Source organism: Tasmannia lanceolata, unplaced genomic scaffold (assembly GCF_043159265.1).
Source record: "Tasmannia lanceolata isolate RefF3 unplaced genomic scaffold, GAP_Taslan_0.1 ptg000037l, whole genome shotgun sequence".
Taxonomy (NCBI): Eukaryota; Viridiplantae; Streptophyta; class Magnoliopsida; order Canellales; family Winteraceae; genus Tasmannia; species Tasmannia lanceolata.
The window spans coordinates 63,085,829-63,112,475 of record NW_027518714.1 but is presented as its reverse complement, the minus strand read 5'-3'; the positions used below and the strand labels follow the sequence as shown (position 1 = coordinate 63,112,475).

The 26,647-nt window shown below is 38.8% G+C and overlaps 3 protein-coding genes across 7 annotated transcripts; all 3 read left to right on the top strand.

Moving 5' to 3' along the window:
• Positions 1-1,289: 1,289 nt before the first annotated feature.
• On the top strand, positions 1,290-3,141 carry LOC143860997 (pentatricopeptide repeat-containing protein At3g26630, chloroplastic-like). Its single transcript, XM_077371877.1, has one exon. It carries the CDS (start codon positions 1,373-1,375, stop codon positions 2,816-2,818), a length of 1,446 nt encoding a protein of 481 aa, XP_077227992.1. The 5' UTR covers positions 1,290-1,372; the 3' UTR covers positions 2,819-3,141.
• A 6,495-nt stretch (positions 3,142-9,636) lies between these two features.
• Positions 9,637-10,838, top strand: LOC143859942 (uncharacterized). The gene is made up of 2 exons (XM_077370411.1): positions 9,637-10,275; positions 10,599-10,838. Exons 1-2 carry the CDS (start codon positions 9,898-9,900, stop codon positions 10,617-10,619), a joined length of 399 nt encoding a protein of 132 aa, XP_077226526.1. The 5' UTR covers positions 9,637-9,897; the 3' UTR covers positions 10,620-10,838.
• Positions 10,839-12,752: 1,914 nt separating this feature from the next.
• On the top strand, positions 12,753-25,801 carry LOC143862291 (sister chromatid cohesion 1 protein 1-like). 5 transcript variants are annotated; one of them, XR_013240250.1, is made up of 21 exons: positions 12,753-12,814; positions 12,913-12,981; positions 13,084-13,142; positions 13,265-13,309; positions 13,410-13,429; positions 13,589-13,665; positions 13,904-13,949; positions 15,822-15,885; positions 17,033-17,111; positions 17,463-17,530; positions 21,620-21,693; positions 21,803-21,958; positions 22,088-22,256; positions 22,371-22,450; positions 23,158-23,290; positions 23,452-23,539; positions 24,060-24,166; positions 24,317-24,407; positions 24,534-24,654; positions 25,043-25,122; positions 25,325-25,351. XR_013240250.1 is itself a non-coding variant. In XM_077373310.1 (20 exons), exons 1-20 carry the CDS (start codon positions 12,762-12,764, stop codon positions 25,405-25,407), a joined length of 1,641 nt encoding a protein of 546 aa, XP_077229425.1. In that variant the 5' UTR covers positions 12,753-12,761; the 3' UTR covers positions 25,408-25,801. The 5 variants fall into 5 exon arrangements, 2 of the variants coding, with proteins under 2 accessions (XP_077229425.1, XP_077229424.1); XR_013240249.1 differs by having other exon boundaries at positions 25,043-25,155; positions 25,325-25,347; XR_013240251.1 differs by having other exon boundaries at positions 24,530-24,654; positions 25,043-25,155; positions 25,325-25,347.
• The last annotated feature ends 846 nt before the right edge of the window (positions 25,802-26,647 follow it).

Here is a 26,647-nt window from a genome sequence, read left to right as displayed (position 1 = left end):
TATCGACCCCCGGCCTAGTACTCTAGTTTCTTGAGTTGAACTAAGCTTGATCTTTGTATTTCCAATTTCTTCTAAGTTTAAAATTTCTCAACCTTATGCCTTATATGGATTTCTAAGCGCCTTAATTTTTTGTTATTTTCTGGTGTGGGGTCAAATTTTAAAATTAAAAACAAACTTCTTAAAGTGAAATACCAACAGACTCTTAACAAGTCTTTAGAAAACCAAACCAAAATGAGGGTGCTTTGGAAATTAATTTGTTCAAACTTGAATATTTCTAACAATCTTCCACCTTGTTTAAATTCATAACATTCCTAGCGGTTTCACACTTAAAACAAATCAGTTAGATTTGCTAATAGAATGAAGTGTCTTCTGAACTTGAACTTCCTCGTAGCTAAATAATTCAAAGTTTATCCGGGATGATAGTGAACTATGTCTTGAACTATTAGCCATTTTCTATAAATAAGAAATGTCTCATACACATCTCTACCGCAGGAAATGTGTTAGAAGGACATCGTTAAGGTCATGCGCTAATCATGTCTTTTCACCGAGTGATCTAGAGATTCCTTATCTCATGGGCGGTGGCATCACTTCTTTGTGTTGGGACGTGTCTTGTTTCTGCAAAGAGATTTTCCATTTTGGTGTAAAGCCAAAAATAGGAATGTGTCTTTTTAGATTTTGCAACCTAAGATATAAATAAAGAGAAGGATGAGAAGGATTTTCTCCTGTAGTGTATGTGTGAACAGCAAGAGAAGTTTGGGGTGTGTCAGCCGCCACAAGAGGTGAGAGAGAAAAAAGAGAGAAGGAGAGAGAAAGAGAGAAGAAAAGGGGTTTTTCTTAAGTTCCTCTTTAATTTTTTTTTTCCGGATTTTCTCAAGTTATCTCTAGCATGATCGTAGGTTGAGAGAAGCAAGGAAAGGGTTGCGGGTTTCTGGGTTTAGGTTAAATCCATTGTAATCATTATATATTGTTTTTCTCATAGTGGAAGATCGTATTTCTCGCCTATGGAGTAGGCTTGGCCGAACCATGTAAAATCTCGGTGTTCATCTTGTGGCTTGTTTTTTTATTTTATTTTTCTGTTTAATTTGTACGCGATCGGATTGTTTTTGCCTGGCGGATTTCTTCGACACTTTGTTATGGTCTGCGGACAATGTTGAGAAAAGCATCACCCCCAACTTCATAGTAGAATTCTCAAAGGGAATGATATATTCGCCCCAGTTCTTCCCCGGGCCACCCCTATAGTGTATTTATTAGTACTACAAATCTACAATGTGTGTCCGAGGGAAGAAAAGTTGGCGAATATATTTTTTGAAAATTGCATTACAACGGATAAATATTTCCCTCGTTTTGTGGCCTTCCCTTCCTACCACTCAAGATGGTCGCATGCCCTGCAACTACAACCGTCGACGCTTTACACCATAACCATCTTCTGATCTCCAGACAAAGCATTTCCGAGTCGCGGGAAGGTCTGCTTATTTTCCAAAAATGTGGTAGCATCAAACACCTTAAGCAAATACACGCACACCTCCTTCGCACAGGCCTGGCTCACAACCCCATCCTCGTTACCAAGCTCCTCACCCTCTGCTCTTCCTACCGTAAACTCCAATACGCGACCCTCATCTTTAACCAAATGCAAAACCCACCCACCTTCACATGGAACGTCATGATCCGAGCTCACACCCGCAATGGCTCCCCTACCTTTGCTCTTCTCCTCTACACTCTCATGCTCAACCGTGGCGTCCCTCCCGATAAATTCACATTCCCTTTTGTCATCAAGGCCTGCTTGAATTCATTCTCTGTCAAGGAGGGGAAACAAGTCCATGCCCATGTCGTCAAATCCCAATTCGCGGGAGATATCTTCGTGCAGAACACCCTCATGGATTTATATCTGAAATGTGGGGATTTGGAATTTGCTCGATTGATGTTCGATAAAATGCGTGTGAGAAATGTCGTCTCGTGGACGACTATGGTTTCGGGGCTTGTATTCTGTGGGGAATTAGAGACTGCGAGTGCCATATTCGAGGCAATGTCGGTGAGGAATGTGGTGTCTTGGACCACCATGGTTAATGGGTATGCAAGGAACGGGCGAATTCAAGAGGCTTTTGAACTTTTCAGACGAATGCAGCTTGAAAATGTGAGACCGAACGAGTTTACATTGGTGAGCTTGTTGCTTGCTTGTACCGAAGTGGGGAGCTTGAGGTTGGGGAGTTGGATTCATGAGTTTGCGCGCAAGAATGGGTTTGAGATGGGCATTTTCCTAGGCACGGCTCTTATCGACATGTACAGTAAGTGTGGTAGCATAGATGATGCTATAAAAGTGTTTGATCAAATGCCTATGAGGAGCCTAGTGACATGGAATTCAATGATCACCAGTTTGGGTGTGCACGGGCGTGGGAATAAAGCAATTGCTCTGTTTGGAGAGATGGAGAAGGCGAAGGTAAAACCGGATGAGATCACCTTCATAGGTGTTCTATCTGCTTGCGTGAATGAATGTATGGTTGATAAGGGTTATGGGTTCTTTATAAACATGACCAAACACTATGGTATCAAACCGACTGTAGGGCATTATGTCTGTATGGTTGATCTTCTTGGTCGCGCTGGTATGTTGGATGAGGCTTATGAGCTAGTGAAGAACATGACGGTGGAGCCACATGTTGATGTGTGGGGAGCATTGCTAAGAGCGTGCAAGACGAATGGTAATATCAAGTTGGAAGAAGTTGTGTACAAGCACATTCTTGAGCTGGATTCCTCGAAAGAAGGGCATGTGATTTGTAATTCGGCGCAACAACAACTTCAATGCTTCGGGTGGGAAGTGGGGTGATGATGCAGTGCCTGTGAAACTGACCGTCGTGACAAGAGACCTTATTTAAACAAGATGATGGCATGCATCCAAACAAATGTTCATATGAGCTTCTAATGAGGTGGTGGACTTAGATTTCTTTAACTTTCAGTCATTAGAGTTGTCCAAAAGATTAGAGATCCCATCAGATTCCTTGTTTTACTACTCAGTATCGATCATTGTCTATAATTCTGATTCATAAAACTCTGCAACTTCCATGTATTATTTATCATGTTCCTAATAAATGTTGTAGCAGCATATGCCGTTTTCAGATTGGAAAAGGCATGCTGTTTTACAAATTTACATGTACATGTGCACAGAGACCACCGATTTTTAAAACTGCATGGTTGTGGTCTAGGCAGGAAGGTTTTTCTGAGGGTTTAGCTGCTGTATGCGCTCTGTGCGACATCTCTTCCCTGCTGTATGTATTATGGTTGATGTTGCATTAGTAAAACTATTCTTATATTTCCAAAAGACAAATATTTAAAACTCATCCTATATATGGAATACTTGTATTTTCTTCTGAGATCTAAACTCTTCATCCGGTGGGTTGCACTATGGTGGGCCATAGTATTGAGACTCCATTTCCCAGTAAACCTTGAATCATACACTTACATATATCAACAGATCTCTCAAATCTATTTCTTATATATAGTGTAACGACTTCTAATCATGTTTAGTTGATATGTGTGTGTGTGTGTGTCGATCCAAAATACTCTCTATCATGGTAATCAAGACTCAAGAGTCGATTGTCTTTTCTTCCCACCCACTTCTTGCATTGTTTATGAACCCTTATGTTTTTCACTCCTATAGGAAGATTAAATTTTCAATTGTTCTTACTGCTTGTTTTTCCTTTCTCGATAGGTAGATTAACTTTTCAAATACCTACGACTTCATTAAGTATCTGCCTCGAGAGAGTTACAACCGATTTGCAACAGGTAGGGTGGCCCTTGGGTGAAATATCAGATCTCTTTCAAAAAACATCATTTACATATGAAGTCACTCCGAATACTTTTTCGGATTGCATTTGTGTAAATTTGTTGTTAGGACTAATCCACCTTACTATACAAGAGATGTAACAAAGACATTTCGAATGAAGTTGTTCCAATAATCCAATGTGACAAACTGAATAGCAGTAAATACCGTAAACCTGACCAGCAGAGCCCTGAGGTAAATATTAGCTACTAATCTACCTCAACACTGTTATGTGCCTCAGTGGCCGTAACACAAATAAGCAAAGAAAAAGAGAAGGGAGAGGGTTGATTCAAGGCAACCAGATTTTCACACAAGGAGGACCGACCCTTCCCTCGGAGTGGGTCAAGAGGCTGATCTTCCCTCTAAGAAGATCAAGCACGTTGGGAACCGATTTTGGTTCATAACAAAAACAAGAGAAAGATGGACATTGATTGCGAGGCTGAAGGCAGGGACAAATCACAAACCATTGAAACACACTGCTGAAAACAGGAGAAAACAAAAATGAAAACCCCAATTCCACTGAAATACAAAGGGCCCGCTAAGAAACCCAGTGGAAATCAATGGTTAGAAATAAGAATTTTTAAAGCAAATTTCAAACAGTTGGAAAATAGAAACTGCTATGAACCCAACACTTGATGCCATTTGTTGCTCATAAAGAGCACTAGCGAACGAATAATCATCTGAAAGGAATATGAATGAATCAAGCACATGAATGAGACGATTTGCTTTGAACCCATACTCACGTGGATCCGTTCAGGAAGCGCTTCAAAGCCCTCACCATTGCCTCACCGGTGAGTGATTTTCTGTTTTCTCTTGTTTGTTTTATTTATTTTCTTTGTTAATATGACGGATTCATTAGATGGGTATTGAGTATTGGATGGAATTTTCTGGTTACATTTGAAATTTATTTAATTTTTATTGATGTCTTTGATTGTTTTCATTAGTTGGTTGTGTTTGATTTTTTTATTTTCTAGGATTCATATTGATTAGATATGGCTTTTTCTTAATTTAGTTTAGGAGTGTTGCTAGTACTTTTCTATGAAATACCACAAAACCCAAACTAGGTTTTCATTGGAGGTATAAAAATGGAAGGTATGACTACTTGCTCAGACGAGAGGGGAGAAGGAAGAGATAGGGGAAGAGAAAAATGCCTGCGGGTCACGGTCTCCATTCTCGAACTCGCGATCTGTTCTCTCGACCCTTCAGAAAGAAGGGTTACATTCCCCTTACTACCTATCTCAGAACATACAAGATGGGAGAGTACGTGGACATGAAGGTCAATGGAGCTGTACACCCCACGCCACAAGTTCTACCATGGCCGCACTGGCAAGGTCTGGAACGTCACCAAAAGAGCCATCGGCGTCCAAGTTAACAAACAGGTCTGGTCCCTCTTCTTCATGCTTTTTTCTTCTTCTAATTTATGAAATGACTTTGATTATTTTGAGTTCTGGGTATGCTAGTGGGTGCGTTTCGTTTTATATCCATATTGCAATTTGGGTGTCATCTGGGGCTTCTCTGGTTGTAGTTTATCTGGAAATTGCAATCTAAAAAGACCTATATTGCAATTTTGGTGTAAATTCAAAGGCACCCTCTGGATTTGAGATTGAATTGGATATGAAAAGCATTCCATTCATCGGTAGATTTTTTTTCGCCTTAGGAGATCAAAAGCGTTACGTAGATGTGTATATTCTTCAAATTATGTTTGTGAAATGACAAAAAGTGCCTTGTATAATGAATGCACCCATCTAAGAAGCCTAGCAAACGAAATAAATTTAATTGCGTAGGCAAATAGGATATAAAGGGGTTTTCATTTGAAATGGGGTAAAAGTTGATGGGGCTCTGGCCATCAGAAACGCTTGGGAGTTTGGAATTTTAATTTGGTTGTGATTAGCGAGCTGGAATGTAAACATGACACCTTAAACAACTAACATGTTTGTACTATGGACACTCAAATTGCAACTGGGGTATCCACTCTACATGATCACTTCTTCTTAACCTACCTAACCACGCAAGTAGAATAAATTATTATCATAATGTTTTGTTGGCTTTACGTGGTTCGGATGAAGCTATCGCTTATTATCATAATGTTTTGTTGCCTTTACGTGGTTTGGATTAAGGTTAGAAACTTGAGACGCGTCACTACATTCGAATCATGAATATCTAATCCTAAACTCAAGTTTTGTTCTTTTAGATTTTCCAATATGTGGGGTGTTCCCTTTCTTTTTGAGACCTCCATGTTTTTTCACGGAGTTAATTGAGATCCTGAATAGTTTTAGAATGAAGGCTGATCTCTACGGATTTTATAGTGCTATGTCAAAGCTGAAGTTTATAATTCATGGATACAATTGCCAAAATTGAACTTGGTCAAGTACAATCAAAGTTACTGTTTGACTTGTGTGGATCATAAACCATGGATACAATTGTCACCGTCTTTGAATTGATGTCAAAGTCAGTAGGAATTCTAAGAAGCTGGCAGTTGTGGCTGTTTTAACTTTTAAGTATTAGGTTCTATCCTTAATGTCTAACTAATATAAGGAAAATCACGTGTTATTTCTTTTTCAGGTCTGTATAGACAAGAAAATAAATGTATATCACAAACACAATATACTGCCATCAAGATCTCCTCATATTGTTGGCTATTCCTTAGATAAGAACTGCATGTGGACACTGTTAAGAATATAGCGGTATGGCTATGTCTGATAAAGCTATGTGGCTCATCAGTCAGAATATGTCTCTTGAGCAACTTTCCACATCTCTAAGGAATACCAAAGAGCAGCTTCTTTTTTCATTAAGGACTTCTAGCACCTGATAGCTTGTGATAATAATGAAGAACTTTTCATTTAACCTGTTCAAGGTCTTCAAGGACTGAGAACACAAAACACAGTGCAACTTCCTACTTAGAGAGGGTTTGAGTATCATTCCCTGCAATTCTGTCCTACACCTATGATTTGTGGACACAGACATGGGGTGCCAGACATGGCAATCCCCCAAATTTTAGAAGTAGGGAGAGAGAGAGAGAGAGAGAGAGAGAGAGAGTGTCGACACGGAGACCAATCCTGTGTGTGTGTGTTCACACGGAGACAAATCCCCCAAATTTTAGAAACATGTACACGGCTTCAACTGAAAGTGTGTGTGCGTGTGCGTGGGCATGGGTGTGCGCACGCGCTCGCGCCTATATATCTATATTTATATCTATCTATATATTGGGGACACAATAGGATACACCGAATATAATATTGGAATAAGAGTTTGTTTAGGGTTTTAGGTTTAGGGGAGAGGATATAAGAACAAATGTTAGGTAAAGAAGAGCTAAAACAAGTGTTTATAATAAGAGAAGAGTTAATGATAAAAGAGGTAAACACAATAGTCACTAATAAAACATAATTTCACACTTTTTTTTATTGGGTAAGCTGGGATTAGGCGGACCCCGACTAGATATATTAGAAAAAAAAGAGACATCAAATATTACAAAGAGGGCCTAAAGCGGCGCCAAGCGAGAAAAGAAACATCGAAGTGTAAAAACAAAGCACCAAGTAGACCGAAGTCAGCAAAGGACAAAGGCCCCGAACCAGGAACCAGGTAGAGAGCGAGCCAGTGTCTATCAGATAAACTTGATATAGAGGAGAAGAAGCTGGGCATAGAAATGGGAGAGAGCAGCCAAGCGCAACTGAAAGCAAAGTCAGTAGGGAGAAGGGGTCTCGAAGCAGAAGGGTCCATTCCAGGACCCGAATCAAAGAGCAAGATAATGCAGCACATCGAGAGCATCTTTCCAGGCAGCGAGAAGCCCGACTGAGAGATCAAAGCTCCAAGAAAACCCCAAGTCAAAAGGGGTTTTCTCTCTAATGAGCGGCAACTCGGCAGAATTTCTCTGTTGTATCTTTGAGAACCTCCTCGGTTCTCCTTTTTTCTTAATATATTGCCATTTCAAAAAAAGAAAGAAAGAAACCCAAGTCAAAAGCGCGAGACAAATACCAAGAAAGCGGAAGGAAATTTCCAGAGAAAGATCATTTCTAATCCGAGAGGTGGAAAATCTTTCGCCAATTAGCAGGCTATTTCCTTGCATATTGTTTCTCTTCTCTGTTTTCATCAATGGACTTAAGAAGCTTCTAAGGGAAGAGAAAGGGAACTATGTCTTCACTCTTGTGGGGAAAATCATGTTTAGACAATGTATCCGTTGCTGAGTTTCCTTCTTGACAAATATGAGAGACCCTCCAGCTACTTAGCTTGTTAAGATTGCTTTGCATCTGGTTCGTGATGTTCACCTTCATCCAAGGGGAGTTGTTGTTACCCTTCAAGATATCCACCGCAAAGGAGGAGTCCGACTCGAAATTTCACCGAAATTCCAAAATTTCGCCGAAATGTCTTTTTTAGCCTTTTTTACAAAATTTCTATCGAAATTTAGATCCACCAAATTTTTTTTTTAAAAAGTCCATCGAAATGTTATAATTCCCACCGAAATTTATGAAATATTCACCAAAATAGCCAAAATTTCCACTGAAATCGTAGAAATTTACACCGAAATTTTACACATTTCGGTCGAAATAAAAAAAAAACGAAATCATAATCATATTTTTACATGATTTTGGCCGAAATTTCGAGTAAACCGAAATTTAAAACCTTGACCATACCCTCAGAGTCTCTTATGAGACCTCCAATACTTCCGGTAGAATGCACCAAAGGAAGCGTCGGTGTTTAATTTGAATTCAGAGAACTGAGACTTGATCCAAGTGCAGAATTTAAGGAAGGAGCATAGGAATGCGCTTGTAACCGAAATTTAGAGCTCCCCTTTGATTTTTGATATTATCTTCGTCCCTAGCGTTGGGATTTTGCATTGGAATGTCACACTTGACATTATAGAAACGTGTCGAAACTCTCACATTAAGGTCATGTTTGGCAACCATGAATTTTTTTCCATGATAAATTTAGTTTCTCAACTGGTGAGAGAGGGGTAGGGCAGGCGGGAGGAGAGATTTGAGAGGGCATAAATGAGTAGAAGGTGAGAAAAGCGTGAAAACAAGGAAACAAAAAACTCCACTCAAAATAAAAAATAGAGCACCAACACGATATGAGTATGGGCAATAAATTCAAAATATCAGCTAAATCATAGTCAAACACCAAACTCTTAATGAATTTCTCCCTAAGAAATTCTGCCGAATCCCCGTTCAATAGAAGTTGAAGCGATTTGCATTGGGCGCCATGGGTATAGCATCTGGTGGATACTATCCCTTTGTTATGATGTGTATTTCTGGCGTGTTTCTTTTATGTTAGCATGTGTATTTGCTCGTGTCCTAAACTTTCTTTTGCTACTTTTTTGGATACATATATTTGGCTTATTCCTTAGATGTGTCTGCAATTTGATGAGCGGGCAGTATTTTTTCTATGCATGTTAAGATTTTCTTCCATTGTCCTAATGGATGAGCTCGGCACGCATGTCTTCATGCATTTACAGCAATCTCTACTATTCCTTTTATTGGGTTGCACCTAACATTTTGCTGTGTCACATTCCCTTTCTCTGCATAAGCTTTCGCAGGATTCCATGTACGGTGCTTTTTTTAGGATATATTAACATCCTCTTGTTCTTTTGGTAGGAGCCTACTTTCATTTGTCATTTTAGGATAATCAAACGGTTATTTCACTTAATCAAACAGAAGTTGCAGAAGGTAGCACCCATCAAACGATGATGTCATTTTAGATGATAATTTCTTGTTTTTTGCCTTGGTTTTATATTCTGTCAATTATAATCTCGATAGCTGGTGCTTATGTCAACATTTGAATTCTTAACATGAAGGTAGCACCCATCATGGTAATCTTACGCGTATATGTGATCGTTTTTCCGAGTGGTTTAGCCTTTAGAGAGGCGAAAAGCCGGTGGATAGCCACTACATGGACTATCTAGCACTTTGTCAGGAGCTTGATCTATTGATGTCGTTTACTACAGATCCTGTCCTACTTAAAAACGTCAGGAGGAGTTATGTGTGGTTAGGTTTCTTGACTCATTGAGGCCTGACTATCTCCAACTTCGATAGCAGATTGTCAGTTTTGGTTCGATTCCCACCCATGCAGATGTATTTTCTAAGGTTCAACGTATGAGAGAAGTTCAGCATAGTGACCCTATGGCAGATGGGTCTGCTCATGTGACATATGATGGGACTGATCGTGGTCGTGGTAGCGGCCGTGGCCGTGGCCGTGGCAGTAGCCGTGACTCAGGAGGCCGTGGTCGTAGGTCCCGTTATTGTACTCACTGTCGTATGGAGAGACATACGGTTGATTATTGCTATGATCTACATCCTGAGCTTCGTCCCTACAAACCTGCGAGTGCTTCTGCTGTAGCTTCTGATAGTCCTTCCTCCTCTACTGCTCCATCTATGACTCCTCACACTATGGTAATCCCCGTGCAGAATATGATGATCTGTTACATCTCCGGGAAAAAGGGAAGCAACCAGTTGCCACGTTTGCACATAAAGGTAGCCCCTCATGTTTTCTTTCTGATACTTCTTCTGGATCATGGCTCATTGATTCAGGAGCATCACACCATATGACTAGTGATCCTACAATTCTCTCTTTCTTCCAGTCATTTCCTTCTATGGGGGTCCTCGTACTATTACTTTAGCAGATGGAACTACATCTCCTATATCCAGGATGGTTGTAGTCTCCACCTCAACGTGTCTTCAATTGTCTTTTGCTCTTTATGTCCATTTTTTTCCTGTTAACTTGTTATCTGTTAGCCAATTAACAAAGTCGCTAAATTGTTTTGTTTCCTTTTTTTTCTCCATATTGTGTTTTTCAGGACATGAAGATTGGGCCGTGAGATTGATGGCCTTTATTACCTTCACCAAGCCAGAGCTGGTGTCGCACTTCGTACTTCAGTTGATGAGATTCTGTTCCGTCTTTTCATTGCGAGTCGTGTGAGTTGGGAAAACGCCATAGTGTGTCTTTCCCTTCTGGAGTTAGTAGTCGAGTGTCTTGTCCTTTTCAACTTATACGATGTTTGGGGTCCTTCTAGAACTACTTCAATAAATGGATTTAAATATTTTATCATATTTGTTGATGATTTTTCTCGTGCCACTTGGTTGTTTTTGCTTAAAGATCGATCTTAAGTCTTTAATGCCTTTCATAATTTTTATTTTGAAGTGGCTAACCAATTTAGGTTGTGGCCCAACAAATGAATGGTTCGGATCATCCTATGAAGTGGGCTCCATAGTAATTTTAGAAAATGCTAGTCTTCTTATAAAATTACTGGAAATTAAATATCAAAAGACGAAGGTTAAGGATGTTGGAACTCCCATTTTTTTTATCCATGAAGGCTAAGGATGTTGATCTTGAATACAGTCATGAGGAAATCCAAATGATCCTGGTCCCATGCCACACCGACTTTTCATCCTTAGGATAAGAGAATAAGAAAATTAATGGCAAATCTTTTTGTTTTTGGTTGGACCACTAACAAAGGCTTCAAATATTAATGGCAATGTTCATTTGGGGTGGGATCAGATGATTCTAGGCCATTGATCCATAATCCTAGTTTCATATTTTTCAAAGAAAATCTAAACCTAAACTGTTGATTTTTGTGTGTTTATTATGAGCACTAGCTGTACGTTCCTGGTGGTGCTAAATGGCTAATATTATGATATTTTACTGGAGGGAGCTGATATTTTCACCCCTGCATTACGTGCACTCTCCCCTTATCATTAGGGCTACAACTTGGGTCGGGTTTTACCCGACCCGCATTGACCCGACCCGAAAATGGCTTGGGTTGGATTCATGTTTCTCTGGTTTTGGGTCAAGCCAGGTCTACAATCCAAAAGCCTGCATGAATCTCGGGTCGAGCCGGGTTTGAACGGGTCCGACGAGACCCGACCCGAGTTACTTAAGTTATAGTATGTATTTTTTTTTCTAAAACTTTGTTACTTTAAAAGTGAAAACTTAAAAGTAAGACTCACGCACTCACGCACGCACGCAATCACATGAACTCTTTCCGTCTTCTGTTCGTTTCCCCCCTTTAGTGTTCGTTTCCCCCCTTTAGCTCTAGGGTTTCAAGTTTCAACTAAATAGTTAATGCACTGAATAGTTTGTTGTTTATCTCACATGAGTATAATCATTTTCATTTGGTAATGCATTAATTTATTCTCTTTGGACTAGTTATTAGTTAATGCACTTAAAAGTTTGCCATGCTTGAGTTTTTCTACTTCTATCAGTTGAGTTGCCTTGCCAAATAAGAGTTTTCCTTAAAAAATTGTGTCAACGTAAAAAAAACCCCGACCCGACCCGACTCGACCCGAGATTTATAATGGGCAGGGCCGGGTTTGGGAATCTTAGGTTTTTCGGAAAAAAACCCGACCCGACCTGACCCAAGATATTTCTCGGGTAGGGTTGGGTTCTTCAAAACTCGGCCCGCACGACCCGAGTTGCAGCCCTACTTATCATCGCTCTTTATGAACCCGCCAAGCGCCAACTGAAAATATCATCGCCCTTTACGGATTGTGATTTCACTTACATTATGAACCCGCCACGCGCTAACTGAATAGATGTTAACGATCTTAAGATAATCCTATCCCTCCATTTCGACTAAGACAAAGGTTTCACCGATAGATGGTTAGGATCCCCAAATCCCTGTCGTTTTCGGACACAGCAAGAAAAAAAAAAACCCAACAAAACCGAACTAACCCTATTTCAGATTGCAGATAAATTCGCAACCCCTGCAGAATGATTCGCACCCCCTGTAAGGTAAACTGACGTCAAAAAGCGTCAGAGTTTAACCCTTTTTAACATCAATTCATGCTAGAGTGGTGTGAATCATCCTACATAGGGAGCGAATTTATCATCACCCTTTTCAGATAGCTCTGTATTTAATCCTTTTTCTCCCATTTTCACGTCCTTGTCCGCGCATTTCCTTCTATTTTCGCTCTCTCTCTCTCTCTCTCTCTCTCTCTCTCTCTCTCTCTCTACTGTAAAGATGTTCTACTCTCACCAGCTACTAGCGAGGAAGACGCCTCTTGGTCAGATCTGGTAAACATTTCTCTCCTCTTTGTTTAATTTTCTTCTTTGGTTTCAATTTGATTCATCTTCTCAGAGAAATCTCTCCCTCTGTAAAAACCGATTTGCAGGATGGCTGCAACAATACACGCCAAATTGAACAGGAGGAAGCTCCTTAAGATCGATCTCATCAAAGTCTGGTAAGATTTTAGCTATTTTCTAATCCGGATCGTTTTGATTTAATTACTTTTTCTGGTTTTCTCTTCTCATCAAAGTTCTGAAATCTTGATTTCTCGTTCCAGTGAAGAGATCCTCAATCCAGTGGTTCCTATGGCTCTTAGACTTTCTGGAATTCTCATGGGTAAATAACAAATACAGAGAAATCAGCCGATCTAAGATTAGAAATCTCTTGAAATTCTTTCTACTTTTTGCTTAGTTTTTAGTTTTTTTTGATCGATTTGAAATCTCTCCGTCAATTTTCAGGTGGAGTGGTGATTGTCTATGAGAGGAAGGTCAATCTCCTTTACGGTACTCTCTCTCTCTCTCTCTCTCTCTCTGTTTCTCATTATCTCTCGTTAGCTCTGTTTTTCTGATCGATGTTTTTTTATCTTGCTCTGCAATTTTCCAGATGATGTAACGCGTCTCATGGTAATACAATCTGTTTCTGCTCAAATTTCATTTGATTTGATTTGATTATCTTTTGCTTCTTCTGTTATAAATTTACCAATCTGATCTCAGAAAAATGTTAGGAAAATAGGGTTTGAGTTGATTTTTCTTTCATTAGTTTCTATATTTTGATTTTCTCAGGTAGAGATAAACGAAGCTTGGAAAGTGAAAACAGAGTGCGATCCCACGGTCCTTCCCAAAGGAAAAACACATGCCAAGTCAGATTGATATCTACACCCCCTTTTTTTCTCTTTCTTCTTTCTCAATTTCTGTCTCTCTTCCCGATTTTCTCCGTCCCATGTTTTCCGACGGAATTCGAAACGGAAAACAAATGTAGTTTTGAAATCGGTTCCAATTTTCGAGTCGGAGAAGATCACCGTTCATTTATTCTCGATTGCCACGTGTATATAATCGTGTCCGTTGATATTGTGGCCATTTGTATTTGTGGTTCGGCAGGTACGCAGCTGTTACCCTACCGGAACCCTCTGCAACGGCGCCCATGGTACTTTGACTAAAAGACCCCTGAAAATATCCCTTTTCTTTTTTTTAACCTTAAGACTACTTCACTGAAACCTGAGGGTGTGTTTCTGAGTCAGTTATGTATGGCATTTTTGTTATTAGATTATAAAGGCGAGTTGGTTTTGAAAATGAAATAACCGATAAGGCCAATGATGATACACGCACCCCTTTTAACAGAAAGATTATTTGCACTTTAAATGACAAATTTAGCCTTCTGGCTATTTTTTATTGCCAGTAGAGTCAAGCCTTGAGTTTCTCCCGATTTACCCTTTTTATACCGTGACCTACTTAAGCTGATTTTCGTTGTCTTGAGTTCTTGATAGAGTTGTTAATTTTGTGATCTTCCAAGGGCACTTAGAAAATCTACACCTCCTTCTTTTGAGTTTTGATAGTTACACCCGTCCACATAAATAAAAATATCCTTGTCTCTACTCTCTAGTACAGTCCATTCGGATTTGTTAGTTGTAAAAGAGTGGTAATATAGGGGTTGGTACTTGCTAGTAAGTTGGTAACTAATAAATTCACTAGAAGGTGCTATGCTATCCGAAGTTAAAAAAAAGAGATCCCTAAAATTAATACAACAAGAAGAGGTGTCCCGCAAAATTACGGGGCATGGTAATATCAGATACGTATGTAATTTTACATATAAGCCAAATGTTGATATAAGCTAATTATCAAAATATATTGCCCATCTCAATTATTAGTTTTCTTATTAACAAATTTATACCTAACTTTAATATTGTTATATTAAAGTAGCGACGTAGGATCATAATTGGATGTGAAAAAAACAATTGAAAATTTTCCATGAAAAGAGAAATTCTACAGTCTATTAGGAATGAAATTTTCCTAGAAAACAGGGAATTTTTGGTTTCCAGGAAAAATAAATCTATGGAAAATGAGTTATCCGATAGCGACCAGCAGGCAATATAATCATGTGTTTAAAGAAATTACTTGTGTTTAGACTTTAGAGTATATGCCCAATCCATCTTTATTGTCCGCGCGATATATAATATGACTATGAATCTGTACAAATCAGTTGATGGGCTCCTTCTTGGATCTGCTATAACAGTCGAAATCACGTTAATATTATAATAATATGATATATAATACCAAAATATATCATATTATAATATTGCATATATATCACATGGCATGCAAAACCATCCTTCAGTGCACAGTCTGCAAATGAATGGTGTTATAGCATCATAGGGCATGGCCCACATTCAATGGCATCATAAATCTATTGCTTGGATGGTTTAGACCCTCTTATGAAAGCGATATTTGAGCATCAGGCAGACACACCAGGCAGAAAATCCTATTCATAAACAATGGGAGCCTTCGCGTGTACGTGGGGTGCGCGTTGCAACCCGTTGTGATGTATGGATATTGCATTGGATCATTCTATATATGTGATCACTAGAGATTTTATATGGTGCGTACGCATGAAGTCCAATACTTCATAGGATGATCCAAACTGTTCATTTGTTGGGCTACAACATAACTAGGTTGTACCCCACACATCATCTCCATAGGATGATGCTAACCCGCCGATCTGTAGAGGAATTGCACATTATAAAACCGCCGCATATCGGACTCATAGGAACATCCTATGTACATGATCTACTGGGGAAAACCTATTTAAGACGTGGCCCAAAAAATTGAATGGTTTGGATCATCCTATGAAGTGGGCCCCACTGAACATTTTGAGAAATACTGGACTTCATACGCACAAACCATATAAAATCTTGTGATTGCTATAGTCTAAATTTGTTGTAGAACATGTACTTTTAGCCAGTTTAATCCTATATTATTTATACCATGCAGCTTCCTAACATTTATTGTTTTATTTATGAAGGAATTGGACAAGGTCTTAGAAGCCTACATTAACATCGGCCCAGACGACTTTTCCCACCACCAAGGTTGGAACATGCAAATTTCTTGATACGTAGAAAAAGGAATGCTAAACTGAAGGGCACCCTTGCAAAAAACAACGGATCCTTACCATCAAAGTGCATTAATTTTTCCATTGCTTTTACATTTTTTGTTTTAAACACGTTTTTTGGGCCAACTTTCCAATTTTAAGCCCACCATATTTTGTAAATGACAAAATTCTAAACGCATTTTCTCGTGTTTCCTTTTTTTTGGCTACGTTTTTTTGAACCAATACCGTATTAAACTCGGTTTTTTCCGTCCTGTTTTTCTCGCGAATCACATTTTGCTAACTATGCTCCCACCAACTCCTCAAACCCATGCATGGAGTAGAGCCCACCACTTTAATTACCTCATGTTTTCATGGGGTGGGTCACATGATCTCCACCCAAGATCATGCTATGGTGGGAGCCACCATTTTGCGCCTCATGTTTCGATGGGATGCATTACCCATGCATAGCATGGGAGACATCGCTAAAATTGCAATACATCGGTTTATTGTGTGCTAGCATTCTTGGCCATGCATAGCATGGGTGTAAAATAATTGGCCACACCCCCATCAAAACATGATGTGTAATGTGGTGGGCCCCACCCTATCAAACAATAGTATAAAATGGTGGACTCCACTATATGCATTCTTTTGTGGTAGAGATGGTAGGCTCACTCGTGGGTGTAAATGGTGGGCCCCACCATATGTATGCTAGCACAGAAATGGTGGGCCGTACCATATCAAAACGTGGTGTAAAATGTGGTCCCTAGTCCCTATCCATGCTATGCATGCGTGTAAAATGATGAGCCTCGCATTATCAGAACATTTGTAAAATGATACGCCCCACCATGTTATGCATGAGGTGTAAAGATCCATTGGTAGAAAAAAATTTACTATAAATATTTTCCATGGAAAAAATACTTCCAGTAAAAATTTCCACCTAGATGAATTAAATGAATAATATAATCTGCTACTTGGTGGTTGTTCACTACTTGTTCTCTCCTGAAAAAGTGAGCCACCAAATGGCTTTTTGCCAAATTGCCTGCATTTTTAGTAACTTCCCTATCTAATGGTAGAGATGGTTTATATCTATTTCATCTTTTAACTTCCCTATTTTCTACTAATTCTCTTTCTTTTCTCTCTCACAGCTGCTTCAAGTAAGATTACTCTACGGGATGATTTCAATTTCGTTCAAGCAGAGTCAGATCTGTATAACCGCTTTGAGAGGTTAGATGAATTTTTCACAATGGATTACTTTTTGAGTTTATCAATTCATAGTTTACATGATCTGTTTTCAAAAAACCAACTCTATAATTTTGGACTAAACGTCAATTGCTTTTCTCCACATTTTGTGGTTTGTAATATCGTGGATAGAAATGAATCTTACCTTCTCATTCGCATCACTTGATATTTGGGTCTCTCCTTTATGTACTTTTTCACTTCAAGGTTCAAACACTGGTCTTAATTTGGGGTCTCTCCTTTATGTAATTTTCCACTTCAAGGTTCGAACAGACGAACACTGGTCTTAATCAATCACGTTGGGTCACATTCTTATGTTATCTAATTACACATCTGCAGGTTTGATATTGAAGAGGAGGAAGAAGATATCAAGACCCCTCCACAGGAGGAAGAGGAGGCTCCCGAAGGTTTGTGCACAAATGTCTAGTGCTTCTCAAAACTCCATTATGCATGCAGCTGAGTTTTATTCAGTTTGTTCATTCATAAAGCTTTCTCAATGAACGTCTTGCATCTGAAAACTGAAAGAATTATCTTTAAAAGAGAACCTGAAGTATAACCTACCCGAGAACTTGGGGATATAATCAAACTAGTTTTAAAACCAATAAGTAGATTAAAAAAATCAAAACTAGTGGGATCTAAATCCAAAAGCTCGCTCTCATGGGGACAAATCCACTAGGTGATTTGGGCCTTTCTCACTCTGTTAGCCAACCAAGTGATGTGCGAGGATTCACATTCTAGTGTGAAAATACCAAAAACCCTAATTTGGTTTTGTATTATCATATATACCAATAACAAAGGGTTTACATAAATATAGTAACACCCGCAAAACTTAGCTCTACAAAAATGTTCACAAAACCATCGTTAAAGGTACTCCTATTATCGATTACTCCCCAGCAAAGTGATGGGAAAACAAACCATCAATTTGACTCGAAACATAAGGAACGTCGACATTCAAAGACCCTTGGTGAAGATGTAGTCTATCTGACTGCGACACAGAATGAAGCGGACATGTGAAGTTCCTTTGGGACCAAGCTGATAAACAAATTGGTAATCCAACTCTATGTGTCGCCCCACGCATGAGACACTAGGTTATAAGTCATGTGAGATGTGATAATAATATCACAGTAGAGAGCACGATTAAGAGATATCGACAATCCTAGATTCCCAAGTATGTATGATAGTTCTTTTGATATCGAGACTTGAGATACTATATAGTGCAATAGTCCATAGGATCAGGAATATTAATGTTTTCGCAAAGAGACATCTTCGAGCCATTTGACATTTGGACCAAGAGTCTAACTGGGAATGGAGCCAAGCTTGTTAGGTTGGCGAAGGAGATTAAAAATGTACTTGTTTTGTTCTTTTCAAAAAGAAAATATTTACTTGTTTTGTTTGTGCAGAAGTGACAAGGTACTATATGTTGCTTCCACATCAAAGAAGTAACTAAAGTCTCCTCAATTCTTCATTGTAAACTGATTGTTGAGATAATGAATTAGCTGAATGAAAAGGTTAGAGTTATCACCCGAGAGGATGATATCATCAACATAGAATAGGAGAATGACTATGCCAACAAACAAATGGGGGACAAACATAGACGTATCAATTGCGCTCCAGAAAATCTAATATGTAAGAGGAAGCCGGTAAACCATTAGAACCATGCTTGCGATGCTTCCCAAAGTCCATAGACTGCTTTATGAAGGTGATATACATGTGTGGGTTGCGATGTATCAACAAATGTTGACAGTGGCTCCATTAAGATTTCCTCTTGGGGGATAACATGTAGAAAGGAATTGTTGATGTTAATTTAGAAAACGGTCGAACTGTGAATGTGTAAATAAAAGGTCAACAATGAGTTGTTGGTGAAATCCCTTGAAAACAAAGTGAAACAAAGTGAGCCTTGTAATCATCAACTTGCCATCAATGTAATGTTTGAAGCAGTAAGACCATCAACACCCAACACTATACTTATTCGCACGGCGTGGAACAATCAATCCGATGTAGCCTACCAGTGTTTGAGATTCACCCATTCATCGCAATGATCCATTTAGGATCACAAATGTACTGCTTGTTCATGGATGACTAAAAGGATGAATTTAGGAGAGTAATAAATGTAGCGAGAATCCGATAGCAAGTGGACATAAAGTATTGTCAGCGAGTACCATCTTGACTGCCGGTGACCATGTGATTGAGGGAAAGGTCAACAATGGATGATGACATCAAAGACATGGGGATCAATAGAAGAATACTATTTATAGGTGGGATCACTGAGTTTATGAGGGTATACTTGAATGGAGACTTGGATGTTGTAGTGGGGGATGATGGCACCACTAAAATTAATAGACAGTCTTCATAGACTATCAGATCTTGCTCAAAGAGAGGGGAATCAATGAAATGTGTTGTAAAGGATGGTAAGATTGGCAGAAGAAACATTAGAGATTGGTGGCAGAGAAGAAACTGTAGACTGTGTCTCAGCGAAGGGAAGGGATTCTCACCAAATACAGTTTGATTTCATGCATACAACCTACATTCAGAATTGGGTTCATAGCACCTGTAATCGTACTGTGAAGCACAATACTTTAGGAAAATACACGATTCAAAAGTAAATTTGTCATAGTTCCGGGGCTCCATGTAGGGAAAGCACTGATAAACAAAGGCTCAAAGATGAGAATAATCAAGATGAGTTCGGAAAATAAGGTTATGTCGGGACTGCCAATGTAACATCAATGTCAGTTTTATCAGATAGACTGCATCAGTATGGCTCATATATTAGTGATGTCTATGTTTTTGTTCATCCGCACCATTTGGTCTTAGTGTGTGAGATAGACACAGAGGAAACAATACCATACCAATCCAAGCAAGTTTTAAATTCTCTTCTAGTCAACTCTAGTGCACGGTCACTTTGAAAGTATTTAGTCGTCATACCAAGCAAGTCTTTAGCCATATGAGACATTATAGTCCCCATATGTCACAATGAATCAAATATAATGGAAACAGAGCTTATGAAACCGAGCTACCAAAAGAGAGTTCCTGACCTGAATTCATCTAAAAAATTCTCAAATATGATTCAAAAGTTAAATATTTGATATAGTAAAAAATACCACTAGACTTAAGATAGGGCCTCTGATCAGGGATGATATAGTTGCCCATGCTAGATACACGCAAGTGCTTGAGTGCCATAAAGCGATGCCGATTGATGTCCTTACGTACGCGAAGGACACATTGGTCAGTGGTACAAACTGCCGCTAATTGTCCCCATTGGAAGTGGAGCCCTAGTGATCAGATCCTTAATTGAAAATATCCGTGGAAAAAAAATTACAAAATAACTATACTCTCTAATAGGTTGTGCAACAAATAATAGATTATTTGTGAAAGACCAAGAAGGGAAAAACCAATAGCACAGTAGAAAGAGATATATCAGATATGGCAGTGGTCAAGATAGTTTTACGAAATCTAGTAAATGGGTAAGCCATTATCATCTCCCACAAGCACCTGATCGGATCTGTTGTAGTTCTATGACTATGATAGCATTGACAAATCGAATATTATGTTATTGGTTGCACTAAAGTTTGGAATCCAACGAGACTAAACTAGGAAATGCAGCCGAATACCTTGATGTGATCTAAGACGTAATCTGTAAAGGTTTGAGAGAGATAAATATTGAAAGAAGCAAACTAACAAAGTAGCACTTATATGTAGAACTTATAGGGTTGTCACCATGATTGAAATTGTTGTTTGTTCTCTGATTGTACAAAGGTTGACCACTACGGTTCTTATTCTGGATGAAAAACTCTGCCCTCTAATTTCTTCAAACTAAGGGAAGGTCAAACTTTCACTCAAGCAAGACTTTGCTTGTGGCTTAAAAGGGAGGAATATAGGTGATTTAATTCAATTTTTTACAGATATTAAATTGATTGTATTAAAGTTTTGAAGGTAGTTTGTTAACATATTTAGTGCCCTTCGGATGGTATATAGTTGCATAGAAATATGAGATTTTTTAGCATGAGATTATTGAATAAAATTAAATAACTCGTGGAGGGAATCCCAAATGTATTTATAATGAGGGAAGCGTAGGACTTGAACTAAAAGTCACTCGGTAAGAGTTTCTATGGCGTAACATTTAACAAAGTAGTTGTGCTTTCCCCATGGTGTAAGTTCGATTCATGAATAATTGGCTAGTCCCTGGCCATTTTAATTATTTAGGATAGTCCCTAACATTCTCACATTGTGCCACATGCTTAACATTACATTTAATAAGCGTCCTTCCAAGTCCAGAATATTGCCTCGACTCTTGATAAAATAGAAAACATATTCTTACTTTAGTACACGTGGAAATATTAGGATGGTCTATTGGGGACAATCCTAAAACAGGTGCTTCTTCGTATCAAGTAATGCCCTTCATGTGGAATCATCAAAATTCTTAGAATCTAATGCATGAATTACACAATTTAGGTGATCCATAAAGTTGGATGGGGGGTAATAATCAGTTTTTCCTACAGACGTTGAAATCCAAAACCAGGAGGGGCCAACAAGGGAGCAAAAGATTGATGAATGCCCAGACAAAGCTCAAGAGGTAGTTCAAACCTGATGTCTTTAACTACTATATCGATCATCATGTGAAGCAAATCGTGCAATTAGTATAATGTATTTCAGATTAATAAATGTATATGGAACTTGGGCAGGGCAATCAGGATGAACAGATACAAAAACCAAGAAAACAAAGAAGGGCAAAATCGTCTTGTGTTGTTATGGATTACGAAATCATCATTCCTGGCAATATCTACAAGACTTGGCTTCCAGATGCTTCTGATATTACCAAAATAAGAGGAAGAAAGAAGGTATCTTATTGAAAAATACACCATTTATGTATCCATTTATAGATCTGTAAGCTCATCCTACCTGAGACATTTTAACCTGTATATAAATTCAACCTCTTTGTTCCTATTTGTGTGGTTGATTTATTGCAGCCACGTAATCCGATCCGCAAAATGAAGATCAGTTACCTCATGGATCAGCCATCTGTCGCTCTTAACTATGGTTTAGTGGATGCAATGGGTGGAGTTCATTATCCAATCCCTCTTTTGGAGCTATGGAGGAAATGTGCTCAGGAGCAGCCCACCCATCATGTCCCTCCAGGTTAGCAAGTTTTCTTGTACACTTATGAAATTCTAATTAATAGTTACAAAGAAACTAACAAAGTAATTATGACCATTCTGTTCTGGTCATCATTTGTTTTGTTCTTGGGTGAAGGTCGAACATTGCCACCACAGACACTGGAACCATCTTCAGGGTCTCCTCCAAGAGTTCATTGTCAAGAGCCTCCTGAATTTGTAAGATGCATTTTTTATAGGGAAATGTTATCCACACTACTGTATTTTGATGAGGGCACTCCTCACTTAATTAAAAGTACGGTATGGCCACCACCATAGGATGATCCAAACCGTCCATTAGATGGGCCACAGCCTAAATAGGTTGTGCCCCAAAAAGCATTTCCATAGGTTGATCCTAACCCTCCGATAGAGTTCTTTAAATGATTGTTAGAGGGTTGATCCTAACCCTCTATAGATCGGAGGGTTAGGATCAACCTATGGAAATGATTTTTGGGCCACAACCTATTTAGGCTGTGGCCCATCTAATGGACAGTTTGGATCATCCTATGGTGCGGGCCATACCGTACTTTTAATAAAGTGAGGAGTGTCCTCATCAAAATACGGTAGTGCGGATAACGTTTCCCTTTTTTATATGACAATCATTTAAAGAAGAAATCTATGTCACCGATTCTAGGATAAGATCTTCTTGGATACCCCTAAAATTTTTAATCTTTTATGTGAATGGTTGCAAAGTTAAGTATGATTATTTGCAAATAATGGTCATAAAAGTTACCCATTTGCATGTAAGATAAGATTAAAATAAACTTATTTGCATTATTGCATATACAAACCAATTTTAGTAAGCTTTTCAAAGAGGCCCTAACTTTTCAGTTATTCATACAAAATGACTTGAGTTTGAATCTAATATATAATGCTTGGACTTGCAGCATTTTGATGATTTTCATAGTGGGAATAATTCTCAGCAATTTCAGTCCCTTAGGGAGAATATGACGGGCAACCTTGGCAACATCCAACACCCGGCAGTTGATGCCACACTGCTCATGACAGAAGGGAGTTCTGGTACGCTGACCTATCCCTTGTCACTAAGTATATCTCATCAATTTCAATAACAATTTGATTTTTTTTATTTTTTTTTGAATGGTTTGAAAGACAGATTGACCCTCTCAGATTATTATGCTGGTAGCTAAAATTAGAGAAATTGGCTCATATGGAATTTACAGGACACTGTGCAAGATCCATCCCCAGTTCTGTATCTAGAGATGATCTCCCTCCGGTGATGGACCCAGACATCCAACTGACTTCAGGAAGGTTAGTAAAATGTCGGATCGATACAAAAGTAATAGTAGTTCTCACTAAAAGAAAATGTTGAAAAGATGATGCCTCCCTTCTCACAAAGCCTAAAAATTGTGTTTAAATGATACCCTTTGTTAAATCACAAATGAATTAGAGAAAAAAAGAATGAGATTCTGAGTAACTTTTGTTGGAAATTGGAATATGAGAATCAGGCTTATGGAAAGGAGACCACAAATGAGTGCCTTGCTCGGGCCTTGCTTGTTTTGGATTTTGAGAACCGTTTGTGAGTCTGCAACTGATTATTAGACTCATGTTTATGTTTAATTGAGTCCAATAATCAGTTTTAGACTCAAAATCGGCTTCCAAAATCCAGAGCAAACAGAGCATTAGGAACAAAACAATGTTGACTTCATGATGATAAGGGATATCTTTTAGTTTGCTGTGAAATACAAATATCAGTCACATCTGTTACTTGAGAAACACCATTTATGTTTAGTGATTTGTTTGAGCAATTAGAAGTAATGATTCTAAACAGATCATCAAAAAGAAGTCATCATTCTTCATCAAGATATCCAGTGGACGAGGAGCCTCGTAACATATTCAAGCTCAGACGACTTTCTAAGAATGGACCAACACCTGAGGGTATGTTAAGAAACCCTTACTGACCATTACAACCTACTGATAATACCTATTCAGTCATCGACTGTTTGCTACTTCCAGTAGTCATAGTATTGAGCGCTAATTGAAAATTTTATAGCATGGTCAAATTCATTATTAATCTGTTTCTAACAGTCTCAGGGCTGCTGGAGGAAACTGCAGTCACACCACCCCCCAAACCAATCTTCGAACCATCGATTAATGAAGTCAGTCGTACAATTCAAACGTGAGTGTTCTCTTCTATTTTATCTACACTGACATTCATGTCACTTAAGTTAATTATGATTATTTATTTATAATGATCATAAAAATTTCCTTTTCTAAAATGGGATTCCGTGCTGAATAAAGACAGGAGTGGAAATGACCGATGATTGTCATTTTCACTTGATTTTTTTTGCATTTGTGGGATACGTGCTCTCCTTGTACTCTTGCACATGTGTCATGATAGAGGGCATCGTGATTTTCTCCAAAAGGTAGTTAGTGTCTTCCAAAGAGTACTTAAAGTCCCATTTGCAAACAAGAATAAATTAAGGGCCTGTTTGGATGCCGAGAAGACTTTGATTTGGATTTCTCACATTTGCAGCCCTTTTCACATTGTAATTTGGATCGGATCAAATTCTTGGATTTCTAATTCAGCAGCTGACTGAAAAAAATCAGATTTCTAAATTTGCTGTGGAAAAAAGAAATTGGAAATCCACAGATCTGCCAGTTTCCTTCACCCTCTTTGCTCCTCAATTCCAAATCCAAATACAAAATGGGAGGTATCCAAACAGGCCCTAATCTCATTTGCAAATGAGGACCAATTTTGGTGGCATTTAAGTAGTCACTTAGTCTTTCATGGCTAATGTTTGCACTGTGCAGGCATCTCAAGTTACATTTTGAAACGCCGGGTGCCCCTAAAGTCGAATCTCTCAACCGGCTTGCAGCGGGAATGACCCGAAGTAAAGCCGCTCAGCTATTCTACCAGACTTGCAGTAATGAAGCTATATTTATTCATCTTGAGCTAATTAATACCAAAAATTCAGCTCTAAATATTCATGAAAGCATCATCTACAAATGTTTCAATATGTAATTGTATCTTATTTACTTGTGGAGTGAGCCTCCAGAATAACTGTCTGATATCTGAAATGTTTTGTTTTGCAGTTCTTACTTCCAACGACGTTCTGAAAGTCGAACAGCGGTTGGCGTATGGAGATATCCTTATTTCTAGAGGACCAAAGATGTAGAAAGTAGATTAAGAAGAGCATTACGCCGCCTCAGTTCACTTAAGGGTATAGCTTCTTTGGATCAGTTAACAGGAGCATTTTCTTACTAATTTCAACGCATTTTGTTTTCCTTTTTCAAAGCTACCATTATGAGGCTTTGATCAGACTAGGAATCTAAGCACACAGACTTACTTCAGCAGAAAAAAGTGACACTAAAAGAGAGGGGAAATCTCCTCTCTTTGCTTCTTTCTTGTTCTTAACATCCTCTTGTTCTTTTGGTAGGAGCCTACTTTCATTTGTCATTTTAGGATAATCAAACGGTGATTTCATTTAATCAAACAGAAGTTGCAGAGGTAGCACCCATCAAACGATGATGTCATTTTAGATGATAATTTCTTGTTTTTTGCCTTGGTTTTATATTCTGTCAATTATAATCTCGATAGCTGGTGCTTATGTCAACATTTGAATTCTTAACATGAAGGTAGCACCCATCATGTTACGATGGTCATTCCTTACCCCATATACTTGATCCAATTCCCAAGTGCCTGTCAAGTTCAAAATTGAAGTATTAGTAGGACCCACCATGTGTCCACAGTCCCCCGAGAGGGGCTCACGGTGCAACTCGGGTCGGGTTCAACCTGAAAAAAGGTCGGGTCGGGTTGAGTTCGGGTTGACTTTTCCCAACCTGGGTTGGGTACAGGCGGGTTCGGGTTGAGGGTTTGGCAACCTGACCCAAGTGAAACCTGACATTTTTTATAATTTATAATTTTTTTTAAGCTTAAAAACTCAGGTTGGGTTGGGTTCGGGTTGGAAAAATGGGTTCCTCGAGTCGGGTTGAACCTCTTGAAGTCGGGTCGGGTTCGGGTTGGAAAAATGGGTTCCTCGAGTCCGGTCGGGTTGAACCTCACCGGGTTGGAAATCGGGTCGGGTTCGGGTTGGCCTCAACCCGACCTGAGTTGCACCCCTACTCACCATTGCTAGATAGGTGCTTAAAAGAGCAAAAGCGTTAGATAGTCTAATTTCCCAGCTTTGATAACTTGTTAAGATCAATAGGTTAATATCAGCTACGGGCTTAAGAAAGAATTTTAGCTACACTAGTTGCTCCTGCTCCTAATTAATTTTGATTATATAGTTTTCACTCCAGTCCACACACAGGGGATATGTTTTATCACCTAGACAAAATGCATCTCATTTTCAGGTTGTTAAAGAAGAATCAAATAGATTGCAAAATTTGGGATCTTGGTGGATTCGAACTACCGTC

Excerpts from the sequence above, each read along its gene's own strand:
- LOC143860997 (XM_077371877.1), top strand. The coding sequence starts at position 1,373 with ATGGTCGCATGCCCTGCAACTACAACCGTCGACGCTTTACACCATAAC.
- LOC143859942 (XM_077370411.1), top strand. The coding sequence starts at position 9,898 with ATGAGAGAAGTTCAGCATAGTGACCCTATGGCAGATGGGTCTGCTCAT. Across the intron at positions 10,276-10,598 it reads TGCCACGTTTGCACATAAAG|GACATGAAGATTGGGCCGTG; the intron begins GTAGCCCCTCAT and ends TGTGTTTTTCAG.
- LOC143862291 (XM_077373309.1), top strand. The coding sequence starts at position 12,762 with ATGTTCTACTCTCACCAGCTACTAGCGAGGAAGACGCCTCTTGGTCAG. Across the intron at positions 13,430-13,588 it reads ATGATGTAACGCGTCTCATG|GTAGAGATAAACGAAGCTTG; the intron begins GTAATACAATCT and ends TGATTTTCTCAG. Across the intron at positions 24,167-24,316 it reads GAATGGACCAACACCTGAGG|TCTCAGGGCTGCTGGAGGAA; the intron begins GTATGTTAAGAA and ends TGTTTCTAACAG.